The 27,692-nt window shown below is 41.6% G+C and overlaps 1 protein-coding gene and 1 long non-coding RNA gene across 6 annotated transcripts in view; one reads left to right on the top strand and one right to left on the bottom strand.

Moving 5' to 3' along the window:
- ENTREP2 (endosomal transmembrane epsin interactor 2) overlaps window positions 1–21,345 on the bottom strand; it is a 430,698-nt gene extending 409,353 nt beyond the window's left edge. For 2 of the 5 annotated variants that reach the window (XM_070496625.1, XM_044763046.2), the window contains exon 1: window positions 20,902–21,344. In XM_070496625.1, coding sequence (XP_070352726.1) covers window positions 20,902–21,120 — 219 coding nt within the window. In that variant the 5' untranslated portion in view covers window positions 21,121–21,344. Of the gene's footprint in view, window positions 1–20,901 lie in introns of all 5 variants that reach the window. The other 3 variants (XM_070496638.1, XM_070496647.1, XM_014845488.3) reach the window with 3 other exon arrangements.
- LOC139041853 (uncharacterized) overlaps window positions 20,193–27,692 on the top strand; it is a 45,116-nt gene continuing 37,616 nt past the window's right edge. Inside the window, exons 1-2 of the long non-coding RNA XR_011497873.1 lie at window positions 20,193–20,732; window positions 24,298–24,523. This is a non-coding gene — a long non-coding RNA (uncharacterized lncRNA). The remainder of the gene's footprint in view (window positions 20,733–24,297; window positions 24,524–27,692) is intronic.

Below are 27,692 nucleotides of genomic sequence, written 5' to 3'. Positions count from 1 at the left end.
TCCCTCCAGCTCCTCAGAGTCCTTCCTCCTAGCCCCGGGGGGCTTTCTACTTCTCCTTCCTTCCTACTTCCTGTTGGATGGGAACTTCCCTCCCATTGTCTCCTCTGTCCTACCAACATGGGGCTTAAGAGTAAAACAATTTTCAGGACTTTAAGCTTTGCTCTCAGTACACAAAAGAAACCTCCTGGAATTCAGAGATTCCATTTCTCTTGCAACAAAGTGTGGTTTTCATGACTGTAGTCTCTCTAGAGACTCAAGAAAGTCAGTGTTGGGACTCAAAGCTGAGTAATGACTTCTTTGTTCTACAGAGTACCTGCTCTTCCCCTAAAGCAATGAATGTCCTTGAATTAATGGGTGCAAGAGCTGCAGGGTAACACGATTTGCAGGAAGTTAAAAAATGGGTCAATCTAAATTCTCAAAAAATTATTCTTGCAATAACTAGAGTGAGGTCCATAAAGTTTACACCAGGCGTGAGAAGAGGGGTGTGGAATGCAACTTGGAGAACTAGGACGGAGCTCAAGGGGCAGCCAGCTCTGCCAGCCAGGCTCAGTCTGTGTGAGCTGCTCCCCTGGAGTTCTGCCCATGCAGAGAATTTGGGTGGAAAGGAGAAAAACAAGACCCTTGAAAGTTATGGAAAAAAAAGTTATGACAGGTACTAACAGAGGAACCAGACAGAAGAGTCAGGTCAGTGCATGTGAGAGAGACAAGCTGTTCTATATTGATGAGCCCCCAGACCACAGGTGCCAAGAGCAAAAGCAAGAAATGGGACCCAAAGCAGAAGACTAAAGACTGTCTGTAGAACTACAGATGGACCTGAGGCCCCCAGACGCCCACACCCCCATGCCCTCACCCCAGACTTACAGCATTAGTGTTGCTCTCAAGCAGAAACCAAAGGAATGCTGTACGCACTAAAGAAATGGAACTTTCTACCTCGTCCGCCTCCAAAGTGCAAATTCATGCCCCAGAGCTAATGCTCTTCACAGGAGTCCAAGACATGGGAGGAGAGGCCACTAGCCTACTTGCAGCCCCAGCATCCAAAAGGTGAGGCTGCTGGGTGATACGCTTTGCCCGCATCCAGAGAGAGCAAAGCCGGGCTCTCATTTGATGGAGAGGACGGGAATGCAGAGGAAAACGTGCCAAGCACCTCTACAAATCAATTAGTCCTTCGATTATAAACACCAAAGGACAACCAAGAACCACCAAACCATTAAGGAAAAACCAAAACACACAAGAAGATTTAGAAAAATAAATAGAAAAACGAACCCTAGAGCAAACAGAGAATTCAAGAATAAGAAGAAAACTTGTTTTACTTAATTCCAATTAGTACTCTCAGGTAGAAATGAAAAAGTAATGCATCCAGAAAATAAGACAAATACTAACAAAAATTAGCAGAAAATATGAAAGATATTATCCCAATTTCAATTATGATTACTGGGTTAAGTACAGAGTTAATCTCACCAGGTCTGTGGCAACTCTGTGCTGGTCTCTGGAGAGGCTCGGAACCACAGTGGAGACAGCCAAACCAGAAGGAAATGCACCAACGAGCAATTACTGTCAACCTGTGCTGGGGGCCGAGACAGACCAGGGGTGACCGGTACCCACTTGTCAGATTGTTTATAGAAAATGTTCAGAATGAACGTTTTCCTCAGAACGATGGTTTGCATCTGATTTCTCTTGGTTTTTATTTTTGAACCTGGCTATGTAGCCTGATTTTGGCTACGTGACCAGAAGAGTAGAAAAGACTCCTTCTCAGATGAGGCTGCTGCTCTCAAATACCCTGACAGTTCACAGTGTGAAGTCAAAGCGCATCCTGTGGGACAGAGAAAGGAGCCTGGGAACTGCCCCTGGGTGGCCCGCACCTCTCCCATATTTGCCTGTGCTTCCTTCTGCTGCTGCGCCATACCCTCTCCCTTCATGAAAGCCTTGCTCAAGGACACCCTGCAGAGAGTCTCACGAGTCCTTTCAATTGTCCAACCCTGTGTCATTGCTGCAATTATTTTTAAAAATTTCAAAAGATAGTCCAGAAGATGAAGGTGAAGGAATCTCTCAGGTGACAAAGAAAAAGGCAAAGGCATGTAAAATAGGAGAGAAAAGTTAAGATACCTAGAAGGTCAGTGCAGGAGGTCACACGTCCAATGAACAGAAGTTCCATAAAAAAACAACAGGGAAACGGAGGTGAGGAAATAACCCAAGAACAACATTTACAGCATGAAAGAAGAGACACAATAAGTGGCTAAGACCTTTCACTAAATACTGCGAAATATCAGGACATCAAGAAAAAAGAGTAGACCCTAGAAGCTTCCCGAAAGGAAAAACAGGCTAGGTTATCAACAAAAGAAGAGCCAGATTGACATCAGACCTCTCTTCAGTCACATTAGATATGAAGACAATGGCGTGCTTGCCAGCACAGAAATAACAACAGAAAGGCTGAAAATATTTAACTTTGAGGAATGGGGAAGTCAGGAGCTGAGGGAAAGAGTTTGCATTTCAATTTGTACCCTTTTCACACTGTTTGAATTTTAATTTCCATGAACATAGATAATACTTTTATCATCATCACCATAATTGTCTTCACCATCATAAAATCTACAGAGATAAATACTATGTGCTTTCACTAGAACATGTTGACGATATCAGGGCTCTTTCTCCACAAAGAAACACTGTTTCTCTCTCTTTCCCTTGAACTCTGCCTCCATTCCTCTCACCTGAGAAGCACGCCATCTGGACTACAAGTAAGAGCCACAGGCACAACTCTTGAAGTCACTGGGCAGGTGCCTTGCTCAGGGGGTTTCTGGCGTTTTCTTTTGGTTTTTGTTATTGATTACATAGCAAGAAAAAAATAAAGTATCATGAATATATACATTTACACATTCTATTTTTTAGATAGAAAGACAATCTTGAAGAGAAGCTATTTACCATGGTTACGACAGACCTACAGCTCTGTTAAGCCTCTCAGACTTCTTAGGTGTTATTTCCTCATCTTCAAAAGAGCTGGCTCTGAGCCTCACTCTCTTGGCACCAGAAGGCAGTGGCAGGCATGGAGAGAAGATGTGGGGGACACCAACGCTGAATTTAATGAATTGGCAGGTGAAAAGCAGAAGCTGTATTTCTTTGCTTTTTTCTGAGACTGGGTCAAAAATCAGTTTCCAGAAACGTAGTGTCCCTTTGTGAATATTTGAAAAGGACTCTGCAGGGTATTACAGAGAAAAAATTGTACAGTCATGCACCACAAAACAATATTTCAGTCAATGATGGACCTCACACACGACGGTGGTCCCACCAGATAGTACTGTAGAGCCTAGGTGTGTAGTAGGCTGTACCATCTAGGGTTGTGTGAGTACATTCTGTGACGCTTGCATCACGACTAAATTCCCTAACGATGCATTTCTCAAAACGTATCCCTGTTGTTAAGTGACTCATAACTATATGTTTCCTTAAATCAGAAGATTCCGATGAGTATATGCTCACTGTGGCCAAGCTGCTTATTAACAACGTAAATAAGTACCTTTGTCATAGTCTTTTCATATTCTGCTGAGGGTTCCAAAAATGTATTTCAAAATCACTATTCATATTCATTAACAAAGGCATTATATACAATTTCTCATTCGATGAGAAGCCAACACTTCCCTTATGATTAGATAACTGAAATATTTTTAAATAAAAATTTGCTTTTTCATAAAGTCCCAAATTTTCTGTATTTTCTCTGTAAAGAATAAGCTTATATCTTCAGGGGTTATTTTAGAACCATTAAATTGTGTATCTGTGTGATAATTACATAATAGGCTCCAGCAGCTGCCAATGCACAAGAAGTAGTTTGTCGACATTTTTTTTGTTGTTAGTGCTATGGAGTGGATTCCAACTCCCAGCGCCCCTGTGGACAGCAGAGCGGTACCCTGCCCGGTCTTTCTGTACCATCCTCTCGCCTTCCAGTGCTATACCAGACAAAGCTCCACTGCTGTTCATAGGCTTTCCATGCCAATTTTTTGCTGAAACCTGTCCACCATGGGTGACCCTGCTGGTAGTTGAAATCCCAGTGGCATAGCTTCCAGCATCACAGCAACAAGCAGCCACCACAGTATGACAGTCAAGAGACGGGTAGTGTTGTTCCCGGACCAGGAAACGAACCCAGGCTGTGGCAGTGAGGTAAGAATGCCTAATCTTAACCACTAGACCACTATTGTTTACATGTATTATGTCCTAAATACTTGACCTAACACCCTCCCCTCCCCCAAAGGTGTCAGTATCCTCAATTCCTGTGGGCTCCTTAAATCACCGTCCACCTCACTGCCCTGGACTCTTTAACAAAACACAACTTCCATCCACAGTTGGAAGGAGAGGAGATAAGAGCACGCCATGATTATAAATTGAGACTAAAATTCCATAACATGCTATCAAAGTTAGGTCACTTAAAGTGCCTAAACGCAGAAACGGAATTCACGTAGGCCTGAAGCCTGGGCAGGCAGGGGGACAGTGGGCCTGGAAGACACACCTGGTCTCTGGAAAGGAAGGCCCTGGAGCTACACTTGGCTGCCACACGGGCAGGCCTCTGCAGAGCCTCCCGAAAAGCTAACAGAAGCCGTTACATAGACCGCCCTGTGAGAAAAGCAAAGGGGCTTCTCAAAAGACAGAGGGTCTTCCCTTCACCAGGCAGCGTTCTCAGCAGCGGTGCCTCTGGGGCACCAGGGAGGGGGCAGTCCTGGGGACTGGAAGCCCTGTCCCAGCCTTTGCTGTGTCTGTCAATGTCTCTCCTTCCACTGCTGCCACTCTGATGCCAGCTTTGCAAAGGCAAAGTGTCTCACACATGGTCTGAACTCACCAACAAATACAGAAACGATAGAAAGTGGCCTTAAGAAACCATCACAGGCTTTATTATATTTTCTTTACTCTTCAATAAAACCATAAGATATAGTACTTTTTGACCTTTTCAAGATTCAAATTCAAAATTCCTCAATAAAAGACTGAAGTATGAAGCAAAAAAAACCTCCCTTACATACTCAAATTATGTTGACTGTATAATGTCAAAGTCCATTTTCTTTTGAACAAGTCTTTCAAAATGAACCAGGGACAGAGAAAGTTTCTAAAGGTTTTCTCCTATGGGGTTACAGGGTAGTGGCAGAAGTGGAACTAAGGGGTGAGAAAGCACAAAGAAACCATGTGGCTCGAATAAAAGAAAGACAGTGATCAGATCTATCATTTTATCTGGTGTGCTAATAGAAAATTTAGATTTAGATTGTCAAAGATGAAAACATAACCACCAGAAGATGGAGAAGTACAAGAGAAAAGGGTTGAAGAATGGAATAAAAACCAACTTAAGAACAGATTTGCACACCAATGTTTATAGTAGCATTACTCACAATAGACAAAAGGTGGAAGCACCCCACATGTCCACTGACAGATGAATGGATAAACAAAATATGGCATTTACACACAATAGAATATTATTCAGCCTTAAAAAGGAAGGAAATCCTGATACATGCTACATCATAGACGAACCTTGAAAATTTTATGCTAAGTGAAATAAGCTAGTCACAAAAGGGCAAATACTGAATGATTCCACTTATATGAGGCACTTGGCATAGTCAAGTTCATAGAGCCAAAAAGTAGAATGGTGGTTCCCAGGGGCTGGGGGGAGCGGTGAATGAAGTGTTTAATGGGTTCAGAGTTTCAGTTTTGCAGAAGTTCAGGAGACGGAAGGTGGTGTTAGGCTGCACAACGTTGTGAATGTTCTTAATGGCACACAACTGTATACTGAAAAGTGTTTAAAATTATACATTTTATGTTACGTATTTTTACCACAGTCTTTTAAAACAAATAGTTTTTAAAAATCAACTTGATCAAGCCAGCAAAAGGGAAAGAAAAAACAATAAAGTATAATAATAAATTAAGTCAAAAGGAATAAGACTGAATCTATCCTTATCTTAATAAATGGGAAAGGTCTGAATTCCCTATAATCAAACCACAAGGACTTAAAGATAAGATTGAAAAACAAAATGCAACTACATTCTATTTACATAAGGGGCACACTTGTAAATTTTTAAAAAGAGATCAGCTCCCAATTCAGGCAAGACAGCAGCCTAGATTAACACAGAGACCTTCCCACCACAGACAGCAACTGATAACAAGAAAACAATGTTTTGTGTTGAGCTCAACTGAGGGCAGAGAGTAGAGAGAGGCAGCTATGATGACTAGGGGCCTAGCTGGGGTTCTAATGTCCAAGCCGGAAGGAGAGTCAAGACCTCTGGTCCACAACAGGTGGGGAAAGACAAAACTGAAATCTAAGCCTAAAGTGACCACTCTCAAAGAAAGGAACATTTGATGAATTACTGGTACTCATGTAGCAACCCTAAAGCAGATAAGATAACAGAAAATTTGGTTCCAGGATGATGACAACTAGCACCCAACACGTTTAGCAAAGCCTCTCTGAAGAAACAGTCAATTCACACCACATGAGGATTCCACAGGAAAGGGCCACTGAAGATCTCCTCAACCCCTCTCCCCACAAAAAACACTATTACAAAATGTACAAGGAAACCAGATCACCCACCATGTGCCATCTACACACAGGAGCAGCCCACAAGACTTCTAGGAATGGAAATACCAAATGGTAAGGAACATTAAAAAAAATTGGGGGCCAGTGGCCTAATAGTTAAGTTTGGTGTGCTCCACTTCAGCAGCCCGAGTTTGGTTTCTGGGCACAGACCTACACCACTCATCTATCTGTGGCCATGCTGTGATGGCAGCTCACATACAAAATAGAGGGAGACTGGCAACAGACATTAGCTCAGGGCAAATCTTCCTCAGGGGAAAAAAAAAATTTGCTTAAATTGATTAAAGACATAAAAGAAGGAATCAAGACCTTAAGAAAAGAACAAAGTACTATGACAAAAGAAAAGATAGATTTAGAAAAGAAAAAAATAGAAATAAAAAATATAGTCATTGAAATCAGAAACTCAAAGGACATGTTCAATAGCTGATAAGAAACAGTTAAAAACAGAGCTAGTGAAATGGAAGACAAACATGAGGAAATTATCCAGAATGTAGTACAGAAAGACAGAGTTAGAAAATATGAACAAGAGGTAAAGAGACACATAGGACAGAAGAAAGCCCAAGATACACATAGAAGAACACGGTCAACACTCTGATTCAAACAGCTGATGTCCAGAGCAGAATTCATGCAATAAGTCCACATTCACTGAAAGTGCAGACTGCCCAGTCAAAAAGGAACTTTAAAATCAACCCAAGGAAAGACAAATTTATAAGCACACCAAGAGCAGAATTCTCTACAAAACAGAGGCCAGAAGACATCTTCAAAATAGTGAGGAAAAATAACTGTCAACCTAGAATTCAAGAGAGAGAGTGAAATAAAGAATTTTTTCAGACAAACATTCACAAACCTTCACTGACAGAATTACTATAAGATGCCTGTGACTAAAGAAGAAATTTAAGCCAGAAGGAAGTAACAGGATGTAAGAAGCAATGGTAACAAAGAAACGGTAAACATGGGTCAAGTGAAAAAGGTGTTGACTGTAAAAATTACAACAAGGACAATAAAAGTCTCTGTGTAGTGAGTTTTAAACAAAGACAGGAGCGGTGATACTAACATCAGAAAAATTGGAATCTAATATCAAAACCTTAGAACAGAATGAAATGTGTCCTGTGACAAAAGCTATCATCAATAAATAAGATATATTCACAAATATTTACACACAAAACAACATAAAGGTAAACTACATAAAACAAAGTCATAGAAATATAAGAATTTAAAAACTAAAATAAATGGGATGATTTTAACACACCTGTCAAACCATGAGACCTATCACATAGACAAAAAAATAAACAAAACAGTAAAAGATTCAAATTTTTAAAAAGTAACCATGTACTGATGTTTTGAAAACATTGTTAAATTACAAAAAGTAGAAATTTTGCAAGCCACATTCACTGATCATAATCAAGTAAAACAAGAAATCAGTAATAAAACAATGGCATTCAACCTCCACCTCTCAAAAAAGACTATCTGCTAACTAAGAAACATTCTTCTACAGAACCCCAGGATTAAAGAAAAAAATCAAAACTAAAATGATAAACATCTAAAAATTGACGTAAGTGGGAGAACTCTATTGAAATCTAAGCACTACAAATATGCCTATATTCAAAATAAAATTTTCATTATAATTGTTTTTACTATTTAAAAAAGAATGAATATATATTAAATATGCAACTGACAAATCTATAAAACAAAATAAAGGAAGGAAGTAATAAGGATAAATAGTGGAAACTAATGATCTAGAAAGCCCTGCTTTCTCTTTATGTGAATTCTCCTGGTCTATCTTTTCCAGTTCTTTTATTTTTAGCCTTTCTAAAACCTCTTCATTTTAGGTGTATCTCTGAATCTTGTTTTCTTAGTCAACCTGAAAAACTTTTTAAAATATATTAATTAAGTCCATTTACATATATTACTGCAGTCTATATGTTTGGCATCAGCTTTGCAAGATTTTTAACCTTATATTTAAAACACCTACACATATACACAAAGTCTTTTAGCATTGGGGCTGCAGTCTCTGCTCGCCCGTTCTCTCTCTGCATTTCTTCAGGTATGTAGGAAGGATTTTGGTTCTAGCTACTTTTTTTATATTATTACCTTGTATAACCCCCTTAGTAACCTCTTATTTTAGATATTATTACCTCACTAGTATGAGTAATAATGCAATTAGCTAATAATTGCTTCTTCCTCCCTCCTTTGCTCTTCCCAAACCTTCAATTTTAGTCACTAGTATTAATCTGTTGTTAATCTTAATAGTCTTAAATAAATTTAACCTTCTACTACATGCTTTGTCAGTTTCCAGAGACTTTTTAAAAATCCTAGTTAATACCAGTGTGACAATTAAGTAGCTTATTCTACTTTTCTCTCATCTCCTCCCACTTTTTTCTCATCTCCTCCCACTTTTTTTTCAGCTGTATGATTTCTATATAACCAGAACATGTAACAGTTATATATTAATTTGCCCCCCTGATTGCCATCCTTTAGTTTTAGTTTTACAGTTAAATATAGTCAATGTTCGGGGCTGGCCCCGTGGCCGAGTGGTTAAGTTCGCGCGCTCCGATGCAGGCGGCCCAGTGTTTCGTCAGTTCGAATCCTAGGCGCGGACATGGCACTGCTCGTCAGACCACGCTGAGGCAGCGTCCCACATGCCACAACTAGAGGAACCCACAACGAAGAATACACAACTATGTACCGGGGGGCTTTGGGGAGAAAAAGGAAAAAATAAAAAAAAATCTTTAAAAAAAAAAAAAAAAAAAAAAAAAAAAATATAGTCAATGTTCATCCATGAAAAGCTCTGCCAATCATTTTATAGTTTTTGGAAGCTCATTCTCTAATAAACTCCTGAGAAAAGGCTCATGGGGTCAACGTTCTCAGAGTTCTTGCAAATTCAAAACTGTGTGTCTGTGCCCTTTACATTTAAAGGACAATTATCTGAATATAGAAAGCATATAGTATCCCACAGGAAGTACATTAAAAACACTGAGGTTCCAGCTCCAGAGAGTAAGCACACGCTACCCTGTGTCTCTCCCTATGAGCTATGAGACCTGATAGAATGCATGGAATACACGGTTTGAAAACTCTGAAAAATAAAGGGCAGGCACACTGGGGAAGAACAATACCATTCAAAGTACCACCAAACTGGCAGTAGTTTATTATTTTTCCCTCTTCAGTATCCCCCAGCCAAAACCCAACACAGCCCAAACCCCAAAGTTGAGCATTCGTGCAGACAGACAGAAAGAGCCCAGGGGAAGCCCTCTGGTTCTGGCTCAAGGATTTAGAAGTAAGCTTCCTCATGCCAAAAGAGAGTGAGGAACTTCCCATTGTTTTTTCTTTTGGATTTCTTTCTCTTCTCTCCATTCTCCCACACGCCAGCTCCCAAGCAACACCACAGCAGCAAGAGCAACAGGGGCAGGCAAGGCGTAGAAAAACTTCCCTTTCTGATAGGAGAAGCTTGGTCCCTAGAGGGTAGAGAAAAGCCCTGTTGCTGATTCTTTCTCTCTGTCTTCCCACTGTATGGCCCCTGTGCAAGTGCAGGCACAGGAAGTACGCAGCAAAGCAAGGTAAAGCCCTAGTGTTCTTGGAGGACTGGATAAAGGAAGCCCCAGGGAAACAGAAAACACTAGGAAGATCACAGAAAAGGCAGGGCTAGGGAAAGAGATTCCTGAAATTTGTTTATGAACTCATGGGCTCATCTCCAAGGTGTGCACATGTAGATATGACCCTAAACAGAATATAGCAACTTTGAGAGCAGAACTACAGGATAGATCACCACCCAAGAGCCAGACTGGTCACTGGCTGGCGCATGTGCAGGATGGATCTGAACAGCACTGCAAAGACTGAAAACTGAACTGACATTAGAACACAACTCACACAAGGCTGGTCAGAACTTCTGGTCTAAACTCAAAAGGATAGATAACCTGCTAAAACAAAAATATCGACAATCTCCATAGGATTTAAACAATATCCAGTGACTCACAACATAATATTCAAAATGTCCAGGATACAATCCAAAATTACTTGGCATACAAAGAATCAGGAAAATGTCACCTTCCATGGGAAAATACAATCAATGATAGATTTTGGAACTATCAGACAAAGACGTTAAGCAGCAATAATAAAAATGCTCCAATAAGTAAGCATAAATATTTTAGAAAAGAATGGAAAACTACAAAAACTAAAGAAAAAAATAGGAGATGCAAAGGAGAACCAAATGTAAATTTTTAAAATTGAAAAATATAATAACAAAAGTAAAAAACTCACTAGGTAAGTTTAATACCAGAACGATGATGACAGGAGAAAAAGTCAGTCAACTTATATGGGGCCATAATTTAAATCACCACAGATTTGTCATCAGAAAACACAGAGGACAGAAGGAATTGGAACAACATTTTTAACAGCTGAAAGAAAAGAAATGTCAACCCAGAATTCTACATCCAGTGAAAATGCCCTCAAGAACAAAGGTGAAAAAAAGGCATCCTAAGGTAAAAAAAAAAAAACTAACTAACAGAATTTGTTGACAGCAGACTTGTTCTAAAAACACTGCTATAGGAAATGGTTCAGACAGAAGTCAAATGATATTGGAAGAAAACATGGAACATCAGGAATGAAGGAAGGATAAAAGAAATGGTAAATATAATGGCATACCCTTGTCCTATTGAGTTCTTTAAAGCAAAAGTATGACACTGTCTGAAAGGATTTTCAATGTATGTAGATGTAATATATAAGATATCTTATATACGATGTAACATATAAGACAATTACAACACAAATGAGGGACTTACACGGTGATAAGGTTCCCATATTCCACTTGAAGTGGTAAAATAACGATTCTAGGGACACAGTGAAAAGTTTAGTACACGTATTGTAATTTATGGAGCAATTGCTAAAAAGACTCTCCAAAGAAATATAGTCAAAAACTCAACAAATGAATTAAAATGCAGTGATAAAAAAAGATTCCAAATAAAACAAAAGACAGCAGAAAATGGGAAACAGATAAAAAAAGAAAAGAGAGAACAAAAAGAAAAAGGAGGTAGATCTAAATTAAAATATATCAATAATTAAATTAAATATAAATGGCCTAAGATCAACTAAAAGACAGAGACTGGCAGAGTGGATTTTTTAAAAAGATCCAACTGTACACTGTCTATAAGGAACTCACTACAAATACAATATAGGTGAGTTAAAAGTGAAAGTATGCGAAAAGATATACCATGAAACAAAATCAAAGGAAGGCTGGAGTGGCTATATTAACATCAGACAAATTAGACTTCAGAGCAAAAAAATTAAATTGCCAGGGACAAAAAAGGACATTATATTATGATGAAAGGGTCAATTCACAAGGAAGACATACAATCATAAATGTGTATGCACCTAACAACAGAACACCAAAAAAGATAAAGCAAAACTGAAAGGAGAAATAGAGAAATCCAAAATTATAGTTAGAAACTTCAGTATTCCTCTCAGTAACAGAAATAGTAGATAAAAATAATCAAGAATACACAAGAACTAAAGAATGCCATTAAAAAACATGGAATGTATATGTGTATGAATATATGTAGGGGTGTGTGTGTGTGTGTGTGTGTGTGTGTGTATAAAATCTCCTAGCCATGTCCACTGAGAGGGCCTAGAAGCAATGATACCACTCAGCAATGACCACAGTAAGCTCCCTGCAGAAATGGCAGATTCCAGGGTTGGGGCAAGGAAAAATATAAAATGAACCTGAAACATCTTCTCATCTCAGAAAGTCAGGAAATGCACAGTGTTTGATGGAGACATGTTGGGGACAATTTGAGGATCAAAACAAACAATGATAATATATAAATAAAACAGGTAACCATGAATTCATATTGATAGAAACTTTAAAATGAATAAATGAGTAAATGAAATACATGGGAAAGAAGGGAAAGCTCTTCTTACAGTAGAGTAATAACTAATAAATGTAGAAGAATGACATAAATAGAAACAATTTGGCAACCATCACAGCAGTGTCTAACTCAGGCGGAAATCATCAATGGATGATAAAGCTGATGGGCAGACGTTTGATCATGAACAGAATATTGGCATAATCTCAGAATACCTCCTCATGAAATATAATCAAAGGGGAAATGGTGAATTTAAGATGATAACACCTGGCAGACAGCAACAAGATCAGGCCATCAAGGTTAACATCACTGGTGGTGGGATGGAGCAACATCAATTTCTCCTGATGTGCACGGAGAAGAACACAGCATCATTTCTTGGACAGTCTTACCAAGAATGCATGACCTGAGTTTGGCCACAAGGATAAATCAGACAGACTCAGGTTCGGGGTCACTCCATAGAATACAAAGCTGTGTATTCTTTGAAAATATGGAAAACATGAAACACTGGAAGATTGAGGAGAGTGAAGAGATATAAGACACACACATATTCCTGGATAGGATCCTGGGCCAGAAAAGGAAAAGAAACACTAATTGAAAAGTTGGTGACATTGGGATAGAGTTCATGAATTAGAGGACAATCTTCTTTCAGTGTTGAGTTCCTAATTTGGAGGAGTTTATGTTGGTTATATTGAAGAGTGTCCTTGACTGGGGGAAATAACACTGAAGTTTTTAGGAGCAGCAGACATCTTGTCTGCAGCCTGCTCCAAAAAGGTCAAGATAAAGACTAACGGCGATGGATTTTTTTTTTTTGAGAAAGAGAGTATACACAAGGGCAAGCCATGGGGCAAATCACAATTAGGGAACTTAAGTAAAGGGATATAGGAGTTCTTAGTTCTACTCTACAACTTTTCTGTAAGTTAGAATTTATTGCAAAATTTTTCAAAAAAATTACTTTTTAAAATATTGCCATTCTGTTTTCTAGTATAGTATTTGGCTATGAGAATTCCAACGCACAATATCTACAAGTGTCTGGGAGTTTTTATCTGGACGCCCAAAGGATTTTTACTTTATCTTTAAAATCCATTATTTGATAGGGAAATGTCTCAGAGGTGAATATTCTGCATTCATATTTTTCCCAGTTATATAGTGTATCCTTTCAAGTTTTCTTTTATTTTAGAAAAGTTTTCTTGCACTATAGTTCTAAATATTTATTTTATTCCATTGTTTTGCACTTCCTTTCCTGGACATTTTAATTATACATATATTGGATCTCCTCTGCCTATCTCCTATATTTATTACTTTCTAATTCACTTTATCCCCTTCTTTTTTGTTGGTCTTTTTTGTTGGGGTTTTGTTTTTTCATTTTTCTCCTTTTCATCCTCTATTTTTACTTCTATGCTTTCCAGAGTATCAACTTGTTCTTGTGTTACTTCTAACTTAGTCTTCCTTTCCGACATTCTCTTTTCCTAATTCTTTCCTAAAATCTCTCTATTCTTACTTCATAATTTTCTGTTACCTAGCCATATCCTTTGTAGTTTTCACATTTCTGATTTTATGCTACTCTTTCAAAACTTTTTTCTTTTAGCTTATGTTGAAATATTAATTATGATTCTTCTGGTGGGCTCTCATTTTCTATAGTAGCATTCTGTTCATTTTCATCGAATCAATTTTGCATAAGTTTGGATCATATTCCTTTTTTGTTCTTCATGTTTAAATGAGGCAGATTTTCCTGATATATTAGGAGAAAGCTCCCTGGAATGGGGGTATGGGCTAGGACAGCTTTGCCAGCTGGGCTCTATTGATCTGTTAACGACCCAAAACATGAGCTCTCTATGTATCCAGCTAATTCTTTCTCAGAGTTAAGTCCAGGACCTTTGTAAAGTTTGGGAAGATTTCTCTCCTCGAGCCCTTTGCTCCAGCTCTTGACCTCCAAAGTCCTTATTTTCTAAGGCTGTGCTCTCAGCTTTGGATGTTCTCTTTCACTGTTGGGAACAGTTTCTGAGAGCTCTTTCCTTGGGGGGAGGCCGCCCTCAACAGGCACCATCTGAATCTACTCTCTCTTGCCATCAGTGTTCCTGTCCTCCTCAATTTGGTCTATGTTTCCAGTCATTTCTGCTCAGGGTGAGACTGTCCTTCTAGCAGAGAGGACTTATTGTGCATTTCTAACATTCTCCAAGGCTTGTGCCACCACATCCCCACACGGTTTGCTGTTCTCACCTACAATTAGGAACCTGAGAGGACCTTTCCAGTATTGCCAGTTGTTCTCTGATCTGCTCATCCAGGCCTCCACCCTACTCTTTGGGGTAACTCATGGTGACTTTTGGTTCCCACAGCCTGTTGAGAGTTCCCTTTCACTTCCCTTTACCCCCTGCCACCACTGCTGTACTTCCGCAGGTCCTGTCACTGCAGGTGGTTTGGGCACACCCATCTACATACGATTCATCCAGGGCTCCCCAGCACTTCCGCTAACCACGTCATTCCCGAGCTTTTTCTATGGTTATCTTTTTGATTAGTTTGGTTTTCAAGAGGAGTTTAGGGGAGATTGGAAAACTACTCTGCCACCATGAACACATCCTCATAAAACATTTTCTGAAAGGTATAAAACAAAGGACGAATAAACGAAGACACAAACTATGTTCCTGAATTGGAAGATTTAATATTATAAAACTGTCAGTGCTTCCAAAACTGATCCATAAATGTAATGCAATTCCAATTCAAACCCTACAAAGGTATTACCAGAAACTAGACACAGATATTTCAAAGTTCACAGCGAAGAACAGCTAATGCACTTTTGAAAAAGAAAACGGTGTAGAGGGACATGCCTTATCAGATAGTGAAACTCACTATGAAGTTACTATAATCAAAATAATGTGGTATTAACTCTAAAACAGACAAGTGAGAGTACAACTGAATACAGCCCAAAAACACAACCACATGTCCATAGGAACTTTGTCTGAAAGCAAAGTTAGGCCTTTTGGAGCCTAATAATACCATTTGCAAAATAAATTCTGGATGAATTAAAATTTGAATGTGAAAAATAAAACGAAAACAGTCAAAAGAAATTTTGTTCAAGTATAACTGATATACAATATCCTATCAGTTTCAGGTGTACAACACAGTGATTTGATGTCTACATACATTACAAAATCAGCAGCACGATACATCTAGTAACCGCCTGTCACCATACAAAGTTATTACAAGATTACTGACTATATTCCCTATTCTGTACATTACATCCCCGGGACTTATTTTGTAACTGGAAGTTTGTACCTCTTCATCCTCTTCACCTATTTTGACCTTCCCCCACTGCCCTCCCCACTCTGGTGACCACCAGTTTGTTTCCTGTATCTATGATTCTGTTTCTGTTTTGTTCTGTTTCTTCCCTTGTTTTGTTTTTCAGATTCCACATATAAGTGAAATCATACAATATTTGTCTTTCTCAGTCTGACTTATTTCACTTAGCATAACACCTTCTAGTTCCATCCATGTTGTTGCAACTGGCAAGATTTCATTCTTTTTTATGGCTTATATTCCATTGTGTACATACCACATCTTCTTTCTCCATTTATGCATGGATGGACACTTAGGTTGCTTCCACATGTTGGCTAATGCTGCAATGAACAAAGCGGTGCACGTATCTCTTTGAATTAGTGTTTTCATTTTCTTCAGATAAATACCCAGAAGTGGAATTGCTGGATTGCATTATGAGAAAATGTAATAGGATATTTGCATCACCTCTCTAATAACAACCCTCTTAACTAAGGGAAAAAAATCCAGAAACTGTAAAAGAGAAAACTAACAGATTTGACTACATAAAAAATTTTTAAATTTTTCATATGGCAAAAGACACCAAAAATTAAGCCAAATGAGAAATGAAAAACTGCAAGAAAATATTTGCAACATACAAGAGAAGTAGCCATGGAAATTCAGATTAAGTGAAGACATAAGATCTTTTTTCTTCCATCAGATGAATAAAAACGTTAAGACTGCTAACATCCTGTGATGGTAAGAGAGTGGCAAAAGGGCACCATCATGTACTGCTTCTGTGGGCAGGAATGACTACCATCTTGTGTGGAAATTAATCCAGCAATACTAATGAAATTCCAAATCTGAATATCCTTTGACTAGCAATTCCACTTCGGAGAATTTATGCTCAGAAAACAAGCACTGGCATCTAAGGCTAGATAGGGAGCATTGTTTGTAGAGACATAGAAATAATGCAAAGAGAATATTCCCAGCTGGAGAATAACTAAATATATTATAATAATTCAACTATGGACTCTTACATAGTCATTAAAAATAATAGGAATAATAATAATAGGCTATGGCTGTGAATATTTATTATAAATAAAAGAAGAAGCCAGAGAGTAAGGTGTGTGGTATAATCTTTTTTGTACATTTTTTAAAAGAAAAGAAATATATTCCACACATACACATAAATTCTAATATTTTTGTGATTGTAAAGGAAAGCATGGGAGGATCACAATAACCAACAGTGGTAATACTGGTTACCTACGGGCATAGACTTGGGATAGAAGGCGGCACTGCTGTCATTTTTTTTTGTACACTTCTTTGTTCTCAGTTATTGCAACAAGCATATATTGCTTTTATATGAAAAAATCCAGTAGTCTTGCCTTTAAAGAAATAAAAATACACACACACAGATACATACACCATCAGCTCCCAATGACTATGTCTTTATCGACACATGCAACCGGCAATGTGGATAATTCACAATGTACTTATTTGTCTTTGAAGTCCTGGGCATTAACAAAATTTCAAAGAAATATAGTGAAGATGCTCTATCAAAGGGTAACCATTCAAGACCTCCACCCAGCTCTGTTAGTCTTCTAAAGTGTTCATACACATGATCATCTCTCAAAACAGGCCAAGCATTCATCCACGAGGGAGCCAATCCACCTCCTAACTCCTAGCTGGATGGCAGGGACCTGGGACAGGAACACCATTTAAAAACGGTCCTTAAATGACTGAATCAGTAGCTGCTCCCTCCAGCCAGAACTCCTGCCCCCGTGCCTGTCTCCACCTTTGCTGCAATCCTTCCCCTCCCCCATCCTTAAACCTCCCTAACTTCCCTAATGTAATGCCTCCCCAAACTTCTCTTGGATCTTCACCTTTTCACACGTTTGTCTTTTACTCTTTACCACTGTGTTTATTTCATCTCCTTCTGCCTCTGCCTAGGGGGCAGTTAGTGTAATGGTTAGGAGTGTGGCGTCTAAAGTCAGAGCGACTAAGTTTAAACCTGACATTGGCTACTTTCTAGCTGAGTGACCTTGAGCAAGTGTGATGGTTAATTTTATGTGTCCACTTGACAGGACTAAGGGATGCCCAGATAGCTGGTAAAAGATTTTTCTGGGTGTGTCTGGGAGGGCATCTGTGGAAGAGATTAGCATTTGACTCAGCAGACAGTAAAGAAGACCCCCCTCCCCAATGTGGGTGGGCCTCATCTAAACCTTTGAGGGCCTGAACAGAACAAAAAGGCAGAGGAAAGGCGAACTCACTCTCTCTGACCGAGCTGAGACATCCATCTTGTCCTGCCCTGGGACATCAGCACTCCCGGTTCTCAGGCCTTCAGACTCAGATCAGGATTTATACCATTGGCCCCCCAGTTCTTGAGCCTTTGGACTCGGACTGAATTACACCACCAGCTTTCCTGGTTCTCCAGCTTACATATCATGGGACTTCTCTGCCTCTATACCATCTGAGCCAATTCCTCTAATAAATCTCTCTCTCTCTATATATATATATATCTATGTCCTATTGGTTCTGTTTCTCTGGAGATGCCTGACTAACACAGGAAGCTACTTAATCCCTCTTCAGCTCAGCGTGTGTAACAGAAGTTGCCCAGACCCTTTAGGGCCAGGGCACAGCACTGAGACAGCCTCAGTTCTGCTGCATTCTACTAGCTACGGAAGTCAGAGGCCCAGTTCAAATTCAAGTAGAGAGAATGGCACACAAGTGTGAGCACCAGGGGCCACCAAGGGAACGTGCTATCTCACCATGGAAAACACTCAGCTTAACATCTGGCACACAGTATGTGCTCAATAAATAGGAGCTGTTTTACTTAGGTATCGTTTTTTTTCTTAACTAGAAGAGAGTTGTTTTGACATTGGTTCTTCATCACGTACACACCATAGAGAAGGCCCAGAAACCTAGAGATTGCTAAGGAGCCCACATACTTCATTTTGGAAAATGCAGAGGAAGCAGAGTGTGGCCCTAACCCCACAGAGCAGATTCCGGTATAAAGCCAGCAACCCTAGTCACCATTCTTAAATGAAAAATATCCTTGCAAAGCAGTTTCCAAGTCTCAGGGGGCAGGCATATATATGGGAAGGGGTCAGCGTCACCACTCACACCCACGCTAACACATAAACCTGTCCCAGCGTAACTGGAACCAACCACCATTTCTGCAAAGGGCAGAGACAATATGTGAAAAACAGTATACACGATTCTGAAAGAATTTTAAAGGTGCTTGTAGCAGATTAAGTTTGAGGAAAGAAAACAAGCCCATGAGAAAGTAGATACAAGGGTGACAAGGGCAGAAGTTACCTTAAAAATCTCTACAACGTAAGCAGAGTTTGTTGTGTTCACTGTTGTTCCCCCGAGCCTAGAGGAAGGTCTGCACAAAGCAGACATCTGTAGAATTACTGACTTGTGGGACGTTAGAACTAATAGGTTATAGTTGTCGAAAGGAATAACATTGGAAATGCAAACTGTATTATTGTACATATTTATTTAACTCTTTAGATGAAAATGGAGTGATTGCACATTTTCACATAAATAGCTTTTCTACCTTGTCCAATTAATGTTTTCCCTTTTAGGCTTATTATTAAAAGGTAGCTCTTTTTCCATGCCCTTTCAGAGTACCAAAACCATTAGCTAAGGCTTAATGGAGAGAGGGGAGGCTCAGGGAGGAGCCAGGAAGGGAAGCTAACTTACCAGTCTGCCACCTGTAGGCTGGTTCCAGCAAACATAAACCTCAGTGCCCACAAGCAGATGACATGAAAACAATGCAGGTCAAATAATGCTAAAAATTGAGCAACAGATGTGTAAAAACTATGTATAGTGGTCCATTTGACTCATGGCTTCCAGGTTCCTGCCTCCACCCTCCTCTCTTGGAACAGTGTGGCCACACGTTCTGTTCTTCCTAATCAGCTCTCCAGGACTCACCCTTAGTCTGAAATAAGCCTTGGAAATTAATACCCCCATTAGGATGAACGACCACACCTGTATCGATCAGCGTGTCAGAGAGTCAGTTTTACTTAGATCTCATTTTAAAAGCCAGGCAATGGACTTAGAGAACAAAGGCTGATAGAAAGGAATAACAACAACAAAGCAAAGCTGGACAGAATTTTTAAATTTCAAAACTCAAGAACAAATAGCAAACCTTCATTACAAAGGCTTGTTTTGGATTTCTGGAGACGAAATTAAAACATACTGAGTTTACAGTTTAAGCCTATCAGACACACTTAAGCACCATAAACCAAATGTAGTTACAGATGTCAAGAGTTCTCAGAACAAGTGCCTCTGTTTATAAATATCTGCTCTGCATGTATTTTTCCCGTTTCCATATGTCCATTCTTTATTAATATAGAAAAAACAACTTTCATCAAAAGGCTATAAAATGCCCAAAAAATTAACTCTTGGAGACAATCACTTCCTTTAATAGAGATTTCCTGGTGGCTTTCTCCTATGGAGGTTTGTTAGTCATCGGCTTCTCTAATCTAGGGGTCAACAGCCTGAAAATCGGTCACCCTCAGGGTCTGGAGCTCAGGAAACACGCCCCCCAGACTCCAGCTGAGAGTCTCCTGCCCAGTCCCACTGCCCACAGAGCCCGCCATCCGAGCGGACACGGGAAACGCGAAGTCCCGGACGCCAAGTCGGCGAGTGGCCGCAGGGGGGCTGGCCGGGCTCTGCCGCCACGACTGACCCGCAACCCGACGGGACGCGCCCTGCGCCCCCAGTCCCCAGTTAAAGCCGCAGCAAAGGCGAGACGCGCGGGGAGCCGCAGCTCCGCATCCGGTTCGGATCCCACCTCCCCGCCTCGGTCACCGCAGCCTGGCTGGCTAAGTCTGCACCGAGATCGGCCGGGGCGGGTCCCCGGTCCCCAGCGCGCAGAGTCCCCGAGGGCCGAGCCGCCGGCCCAGGCGTGGACCCCGCGGCCAGATGCGCGCCCGCTGCCCACCGTCACCCCGCGGTCGCTCCGGTCGCTGCGGGCTGGGCGGAGGGCGGGCGCCTGGCTTCTGTTTCCTCTGAGAAAAGTAACTCCGGGGATCAGAGCAATAGGAAACGAAGGCGATGCTTCGAGAGCGGTGAGTGGGGTCCCCGGAGTTATTCTGCCCGGAGTTTTGAACTGCACCCCGCGCTACAGCAGCTCGGCCTTGAGCGTTCGCCCCCCAAACTTGGCCCGCGGTGCCGTCCTGGAGGACAGCAGCCCTCGGTCCCCGGGAGCCCCGTCCCCGCCCGGCCGCAGACACTCACCGAGAAGCCGGCCCAGAAGGGGCAGGAGTGGCGGACGCGGGCCGAGGTGGTGAGCGCCAGCGCGGCGAAGCTCACGGCCACGATGAGGCATCCGAGCGCCATCTGCGTGGCCCCGAGCGCCAGCACGATGCGGGAGCGGCCCGGGCACTCGCGCAGGCGGGACAGGCTGCGGGGCAGCGCGGCGGGGCGCGGCGCGCGGGGACCGCCGGCCCGAGGCATCGCGCCGGGCGCCCGCACGCCTCGCCCCGCTCCGCCCAGCCCGGGGCGCGCCGCCGCCGCCGCCTCTCCTCACAGAGGGTCCGAGGCAAGTTGCTCCGGGCGCGGGGACGGCCTGCCCGCCGGCCGCGGGGGCTGCGGCGGCCGCGCGCCGGGAGCGGGCCGGGCCGGGCGGGGAGCCGGGCGCCCGCAGCCCCTGCCTGTGCCCGCGCCCATGCCGCCGCCGCCGCCGCCGCTCCGTAGGGCCGCCCGCCCGCCGGCCGCGCCGCGCTGCGCCCTCTCCCGCCCGCCCCGCGCGTTCCCCGGGCCGGGCGCGGGCGCGGGCGCGAGCCCCGCCGCTGCCGTGTGCCGGGGGCGAGCCGCCGCCGTCCCCGGGCGCGAGCCCCGCCGCCGCGCGCTCGGCCGGGGCCGGAGTTGGACCGGGGCCGGGGGGCGCAGGTGCGGCCCCCGAGGCCGGGTCGGCACCGGGTCCCGGGGAGGAGAGTGGGGACCGCAGGCGCGTCACGGACGAGGGCAGCAGCCTCCGCGGCGGCGCCTCGGCCGGCGGCGCTGACGGGGCCTGGGAGCCGGGCCCGCGGGCCCGCCGCGCCGCAGGGGCCGAGCCTGGAGCCAGCCCTGGACGGGGCAGCCCACCCGGCAGCGCGGGGAGCGCAGAGGAGGTAAATCCCGAGCGCCCTGCCCTCCGTGTGGCGGCCAGGAGCCGCTCTCGAATGCGGAATTCCAAGATCCAAGATGCCGCTTTTCCGCAGTTCCAGAATTTCTCAAGCCATCCGCTGAGAATTTGGCCCTGGAGGACTCGGCATTTAAAACAGTCCCAGTTCGCAAACGAATGTCTCTTACCACCTTTCGTTTGCAGGGTTTTTGGTACAAGTAAAAAGTTTGGGCTTAAAACAAATTGCACAAAACGAATTTAAATCAACAGTGTCATTAGGGACCTACTAAATCATCTCTGCTCTGTTTTCTTGTATAAGGTTTTGAATAAGGGTTATGAGCTTATTGGAGGTACCTAGAAAACTTGGAAGTTTTGAGTGCCATAATTCGCTTTGTGGCCTTGTTGGTGTGACAATCTCAAGACTGCAGATGTTGAAAAAGGCTGGATTGACATATTAAGAGACCCAAGAGTGTTGGGAAGTCTGAAGGGGTCAGACATAAATAGGCAAAGTTCTAGTAATAAAGGGAGATGGGGGTCGTTTCCAGAGACCCTTCTTCCACAGCGGTGTGGCGGAACCGAGGGTGTCCTCTGTTGGATGGGAAACACTGAAGAGTCTCGCCCCAAAATATCTCAGTTGCTGGTGCTTGCAATTTCACCTTTAGAGATATTGATTCCTTTGGGGCTTGACGAGGCTCTATTAAAATGCAAATTCCTCTTGAAGGGGCAATAGCTCAAGCCTTTATCAGCCAACACCTTAGCAGGAGTGGGATTTATTTTCCAATTTAACAGGATGGCCAACGGATGAACAGAAGGTGGGGAATTCCACAGATAAAGTGGCTGACCTCAAAATGTTGGCCTCTGGCCAGCGCTGCCTTCTCCTCCAGTTCTTATCTCTAAGACGACTGAGCCTCAGGCTGGCCTCTTTTAGAGCACTGGAGAACAAATTCAAATTTCCTGGAGACATCCTCTATCTAGAAATTCACAGGGCAGCACTTTTTAAGGGTTTGGAACAATACCAAAGCAAGATCATGGACTGCCAGAAAGTTGGCTTCCCACTGTAGTCACCTCATTCCTTCATTCATCTATTCATTCCTGCCACCAAAGTTCACAAATGGCTTTCTCAGCACCAGGCACTTAGCTCTTAAGAGTACATGAGTGAACAAAACAGACAAACCCCTGCTTTCTAGGGAGGAGGAGAGAAACAGGCAATGAGCATAACCAATTAGCAAATTACATAGAGGTTATTGATATTATCCAGTATTCAAAAAATATGTTAAACATCCACTATGTGCTGGACACTAAGGATGTAAGGATGAGCAAAAGCAGACAAGCTTCCTGTACTTAGAGAACAGTATAATGAGGAGAATGGTAGCCCACGGATAATTCCTCCAAGGCCGATGGCAACTGGGTTCAGTGTTATGGAGAATTCCAGCTGGAGCCAAAAACTAGATGATAAGGAGCTTTGAAAAGAGCTTTCTGACGACAATATAGAAAATGAATTGAGGGATGCCCAAATGCATGAAGAGAGTTCAGATGCTGTTGCTGTCTTCCAGGCAAGAGGTGACAGTGTTTGGGATTAGAGTAGGTAGAGATGGTGGAGATATCCAGAACTGGATGGATTTAGGAGATGTCTGGGAGATGTCAGCGATGAATTAAATATGGACTAAATGTAGTGGGGTTGGTGTCCTAGTTGGCACATGATGGGGAGAGTCACCAAATGTTGGAAAGCTCCAGTGAACTTCCATTTATGTATTAGATGTGATTCCAAAATATATGTGGATCGATTCCTTCTATTTATAAAGGGCATGGAAAGAGAGCTCCAGGCAGCGAGCGCAGCAGGGCTTTTTGGTGGGGGTAGGTTAGGAGAGGGATCCACCTTCTCTGTGAAATTTGATTTGGGGGTGGAGGGAGAAACTGATCTGGAAATTAAAATTACTTTGCTGTTTTAAAAATCACTTCTATATATTAGAAAATTTAAAATTTCTATTGTATTAAATGCAGTAGCTAAAGTTACCGTGATAAACAGTTGGGATTTGGAGATATAAATAATTAAAGTGAGTCAGTTTCCTGAAAGTGAATCATAAAGGAATGAAGGAAAGGAGGGAGGGAGGGAGAGAAGATGGAGAGGAGAGAAAGAGAGTGGGAAGAAAGGGGCTTAGCCCAGGTTCTGATCTGACAACTCATTGATTCTCTTTGCTCGTCAGTGTTTTTCTCTTATAAAAGGCTTATAGGACATGTCTTGGTATTATGGGAGATGGTTGGAGACCTCTGGGACCAATTTATTGCAATTTTGTCTTCTCCTAGATCAGATGAGACTAATAGACTAAGACCATTGTTCTCAAGCAAAGTATGACAGGGTGACTGAGCTTTTTCTGAAAGGCAGGCTGCATGCCTGCTTGACGTGAGGGAAGAGGAATAACACAAATGCCTCACTTACAGTGTCCTTGTTTCAGATTCTTGCTCTTTTCAACATGTACCTCTACACAGATGGATAAGAAATAAATCTGTCTCTTTGTATCCTTCATAAGGCAGAAGAAAGTTGTGCTTGGATCTCACAATCTCCACCTCTGGAAAACTGCTAATCATCAGAGAACCTCCACTTCCAGGAAGAGTGGGCTAGCAGATTCTCCTGCTGAAGACAACTGAGAAGCCAGATGAAATAGTTTTGAAATATCTGCTTAAAAGTATCAAAGAATTATGGAGATAATGCAGGAACGCCAGGCCCAGATCCAGGAGGAGAAGGAATCCAGAGAGGTACGTGCAGCACTTGGGCAGCTTCTGCCCTGGGCTCTTGGACTTCTGGCTCTAGCAACTGCACAGGGTTAGAAAGATGAGTTTTGAGTCCAGGGCCCTCCAAGCGTGGGGACTGAGTACACCAATGTCCTGTTTGTGATGGAATCCTGGATAACTGCACCCCGAGATTGAGGGAATAAGCCAACCTTCCTTCTGGTTACAGATATCCAGAGATCCCAAACCCTGAATTTGGATTAAGGTAATCCTGCATTGCTCTGGCCACTGGGAGCTGGCAAAAACGATAGAAAGTCACCTCTGGAAGATGATAACATTATCGTAGGCCACAAATTATTTCTACAAATAGCATTTTAAAATTCACTTTCCTTTAACGTACTCAACATGACAAAAAGCATTTATGAAAAACCCACAGCTAACATCATACTCAGTGGTGAAAGACAGAAGATCTTTCCCCAAGATCAGGAATGAGATAAGGGTGTCCACATTCAACACTGCTATTTAACATTGTACTAGACATTCTAGCCAGACCAGTTAGACAAGAAGCAGAAATAAGAGGTATCGAAACTGGAAAGGAAGAACTAAAACTGTCTCCATTTTCAGATGATGTCATCCTATATTTGTAGAGAATCCACAAGAAAGTTACTAGAAGTGATAAATTCAGCAAAGTTGCAGGATCCATGATCAATACACAAAAATCAATTGTATTTCTATATACCAGCGTTGAACAATCTAAAAAAGGAATTAATAAAGCAATTCCATTTACAAAAACATTTAAAAGAATAAAACTACCTGGGAAATTTAACCAAGGAGGTAAAAGACTTGTATACCGAAAATTACAAGACATTACTGAAAGAAATTAAAGAAGACCTCAATAAATGGAAAGATATCATGTTTATGGATAGGAACACTTTATATTAAGATGTCAATACCCAAAGTGTTCTACAGGTTCAATGCAATCCCTGTCAAAACTCCAACAGACATTTTTGCGGAAATGGAAAAGCCAATCCTCAAATTCACATGGAATTGCAACGGCCCCAGCAGCCAATCTTTAAAAAGAAGAAAAAAGTTGGAAGGACTCACACTTCCAGATTTCAAAACTTACTACAAAGCTACGGTAATCAACACAGTGTGATACAGGCATAAGGACAGACAGACCACTGGAAGAGAATTGAAAGTCCAGAAACAAATCCATCTATCTCAAGCCAATTGATTTTTGACAAGGATGCCAAATATGTTCAATGGGGAAGAAATAGTCTCTTCAACAAATGAGGCAGGGACAACTGGATTTTCACATGCAAAAGAAGAAAGTGGAACCCCCACTTCATACCATATACAAAAATTAACTCAAAGTGAATCAAAGACCTACATATAAGAGTGAAAACCATACAACTCTTAAAAGAAAACATAGGTATAAATCTTCATGACTTTAGATTTGACTGTGGATTCTTAGATATAGTACCAAAACTAGGAGCAACAAAAGAAAAAATGAGGTGTACATACTCAAAATTAAAAACTTTTGTGCATCAAAGAACACTATCAAGTAAGTGGAAAGACAAGCTATAAAACGGGAGGAAATATTTGAAAATTATATATCTGACATGATTTAATATCCAGAACATATAAAGAACTTCTACAACTCAAAAACAAAAAGATAAACAATCTAATTTAAAAATGGGCAAATGGCTTAAATAGACAGTTGTCCAAAGAAGATATGCAAATGGCCAGTAAACACATGAAAAGATGCTCAACCTTGCTAAATAGAGAAATGCAAATCAAAGCCACAGTGTGATACTACTTGGCATCCATTAGGATGGCTATTATAAAAATTAAATAATTTTTTTAAAAACCCAAATACAGAAAATAGCAAGTGTTGACAAAGATATGGAGAAATTGGGACCCTTGTGCACTGCAGGTGGGAATGTAAAATGGTGCAGTCACTATGGAAAACAGTATGGCAGTGCCTCAAAAAAGTAAACATAGAATTACCATATGATCCCACAATGCCACTTCTGAGTATATACCCAAAAGGATTGAAAGCAGGGACTCAAAGAGACATCTTCACTCCCAGGTTTATAGCAGCACCATTCACAATAGCCAAAAAGCAGAAGCAACTCAAGAGTCCACCAACAGATGAATGGATAAGCAAAATGTGGTGTACATATATATACAATGGAATATTATTCAGTCTTAAAAAGGAAGGACATTCTGACACATGCTACAACATAAATAAACCTTGAGGACATTGTGCTGAGTGAAATAAGCCAGTCACAAAAGGACAAATATTATATGATTCCACTTATGTGAGGTACCTAGTGTAGTCAAATACATAGAGACAGAAAATAGGATGGTGGTCGTCAGGGGCTGAGGGGGAGGGGGAATGAGAAGTTAGTGTTTAATGGGTGCAGAATTTCAATTACAGAAGATGAAAAAGTTCTGTGGTGATGGTTTCACAGAAATGTGAAGGTACTTAATGAAACATTAAGTGACATTAACCACTTAAAAATGGTTAAAACGGTAAATTTCACATTATGTGTATTTTACCACAATAAGAAAAAAAACGCAATGAAATACCACTTCACATCCACTAGAATGGCTATAAATTTAAAAACCCCTGCAAATAACAAGTGTTGGCAAGCATGTGAAGAAGTTGGAACCCTCACTCATTGCTAGTGGGAATGTAAAATGTAGATAGAAAACAGTCTGACAGTTTCTCAAAACTAAACAGAATTATCACATGATCCAGTAATTCCACTTAGGTATGTAATTGAAAAGCCAAGACTTGAACTTGTTCCCCAGTATCCTGTGGTCAACACCACTAGCTCTGAAGTACATTTGTTTGGATAATTGTAATTGGAGTGTCGGAAGCAGTGCAGGCGTCCCTGGACTTCGATAGAGAGTAACACATAGATGGAAACTTTGGCTTGTCTCTGTCCATTGGGTTTTAGACTGTCTATCTCATTGCCACCTGGGAATAAATTTAACCAAGGAGGCAAAAGACTTGTACACTGAAAATTACAAAATATTGCTGAAGAAAGTTAAAGAAACCTAAATAAATGAAAAGACACCATGTTCATGGATAGAAGGACTTAAACATTAAGATGTCAATACCCAAAGCATTCTACACTTAAATAAAATAATTAAAGGACAAGTTAGTGCAGGGAGGGAAGAGATC

This window comes from Equus asinus, chromosome 2, assembly GCF_041296235.1.
Source record: "Equus asinus isolate D_3611 breed Donkey chromosome 2, EquAss-T2T_v2, whole genome shotgun sequence".
Taxonomy (NCBI): Eukaryota; Metazoa; Chordata; class Mammalia; order Perissodactyla; family Equidae; genus Equus; species Equus asinus.
Note: the sequence above shows the minus strand (reverse complement) of the source record. Positions and strands in the feature narration are given on the sequence as shown.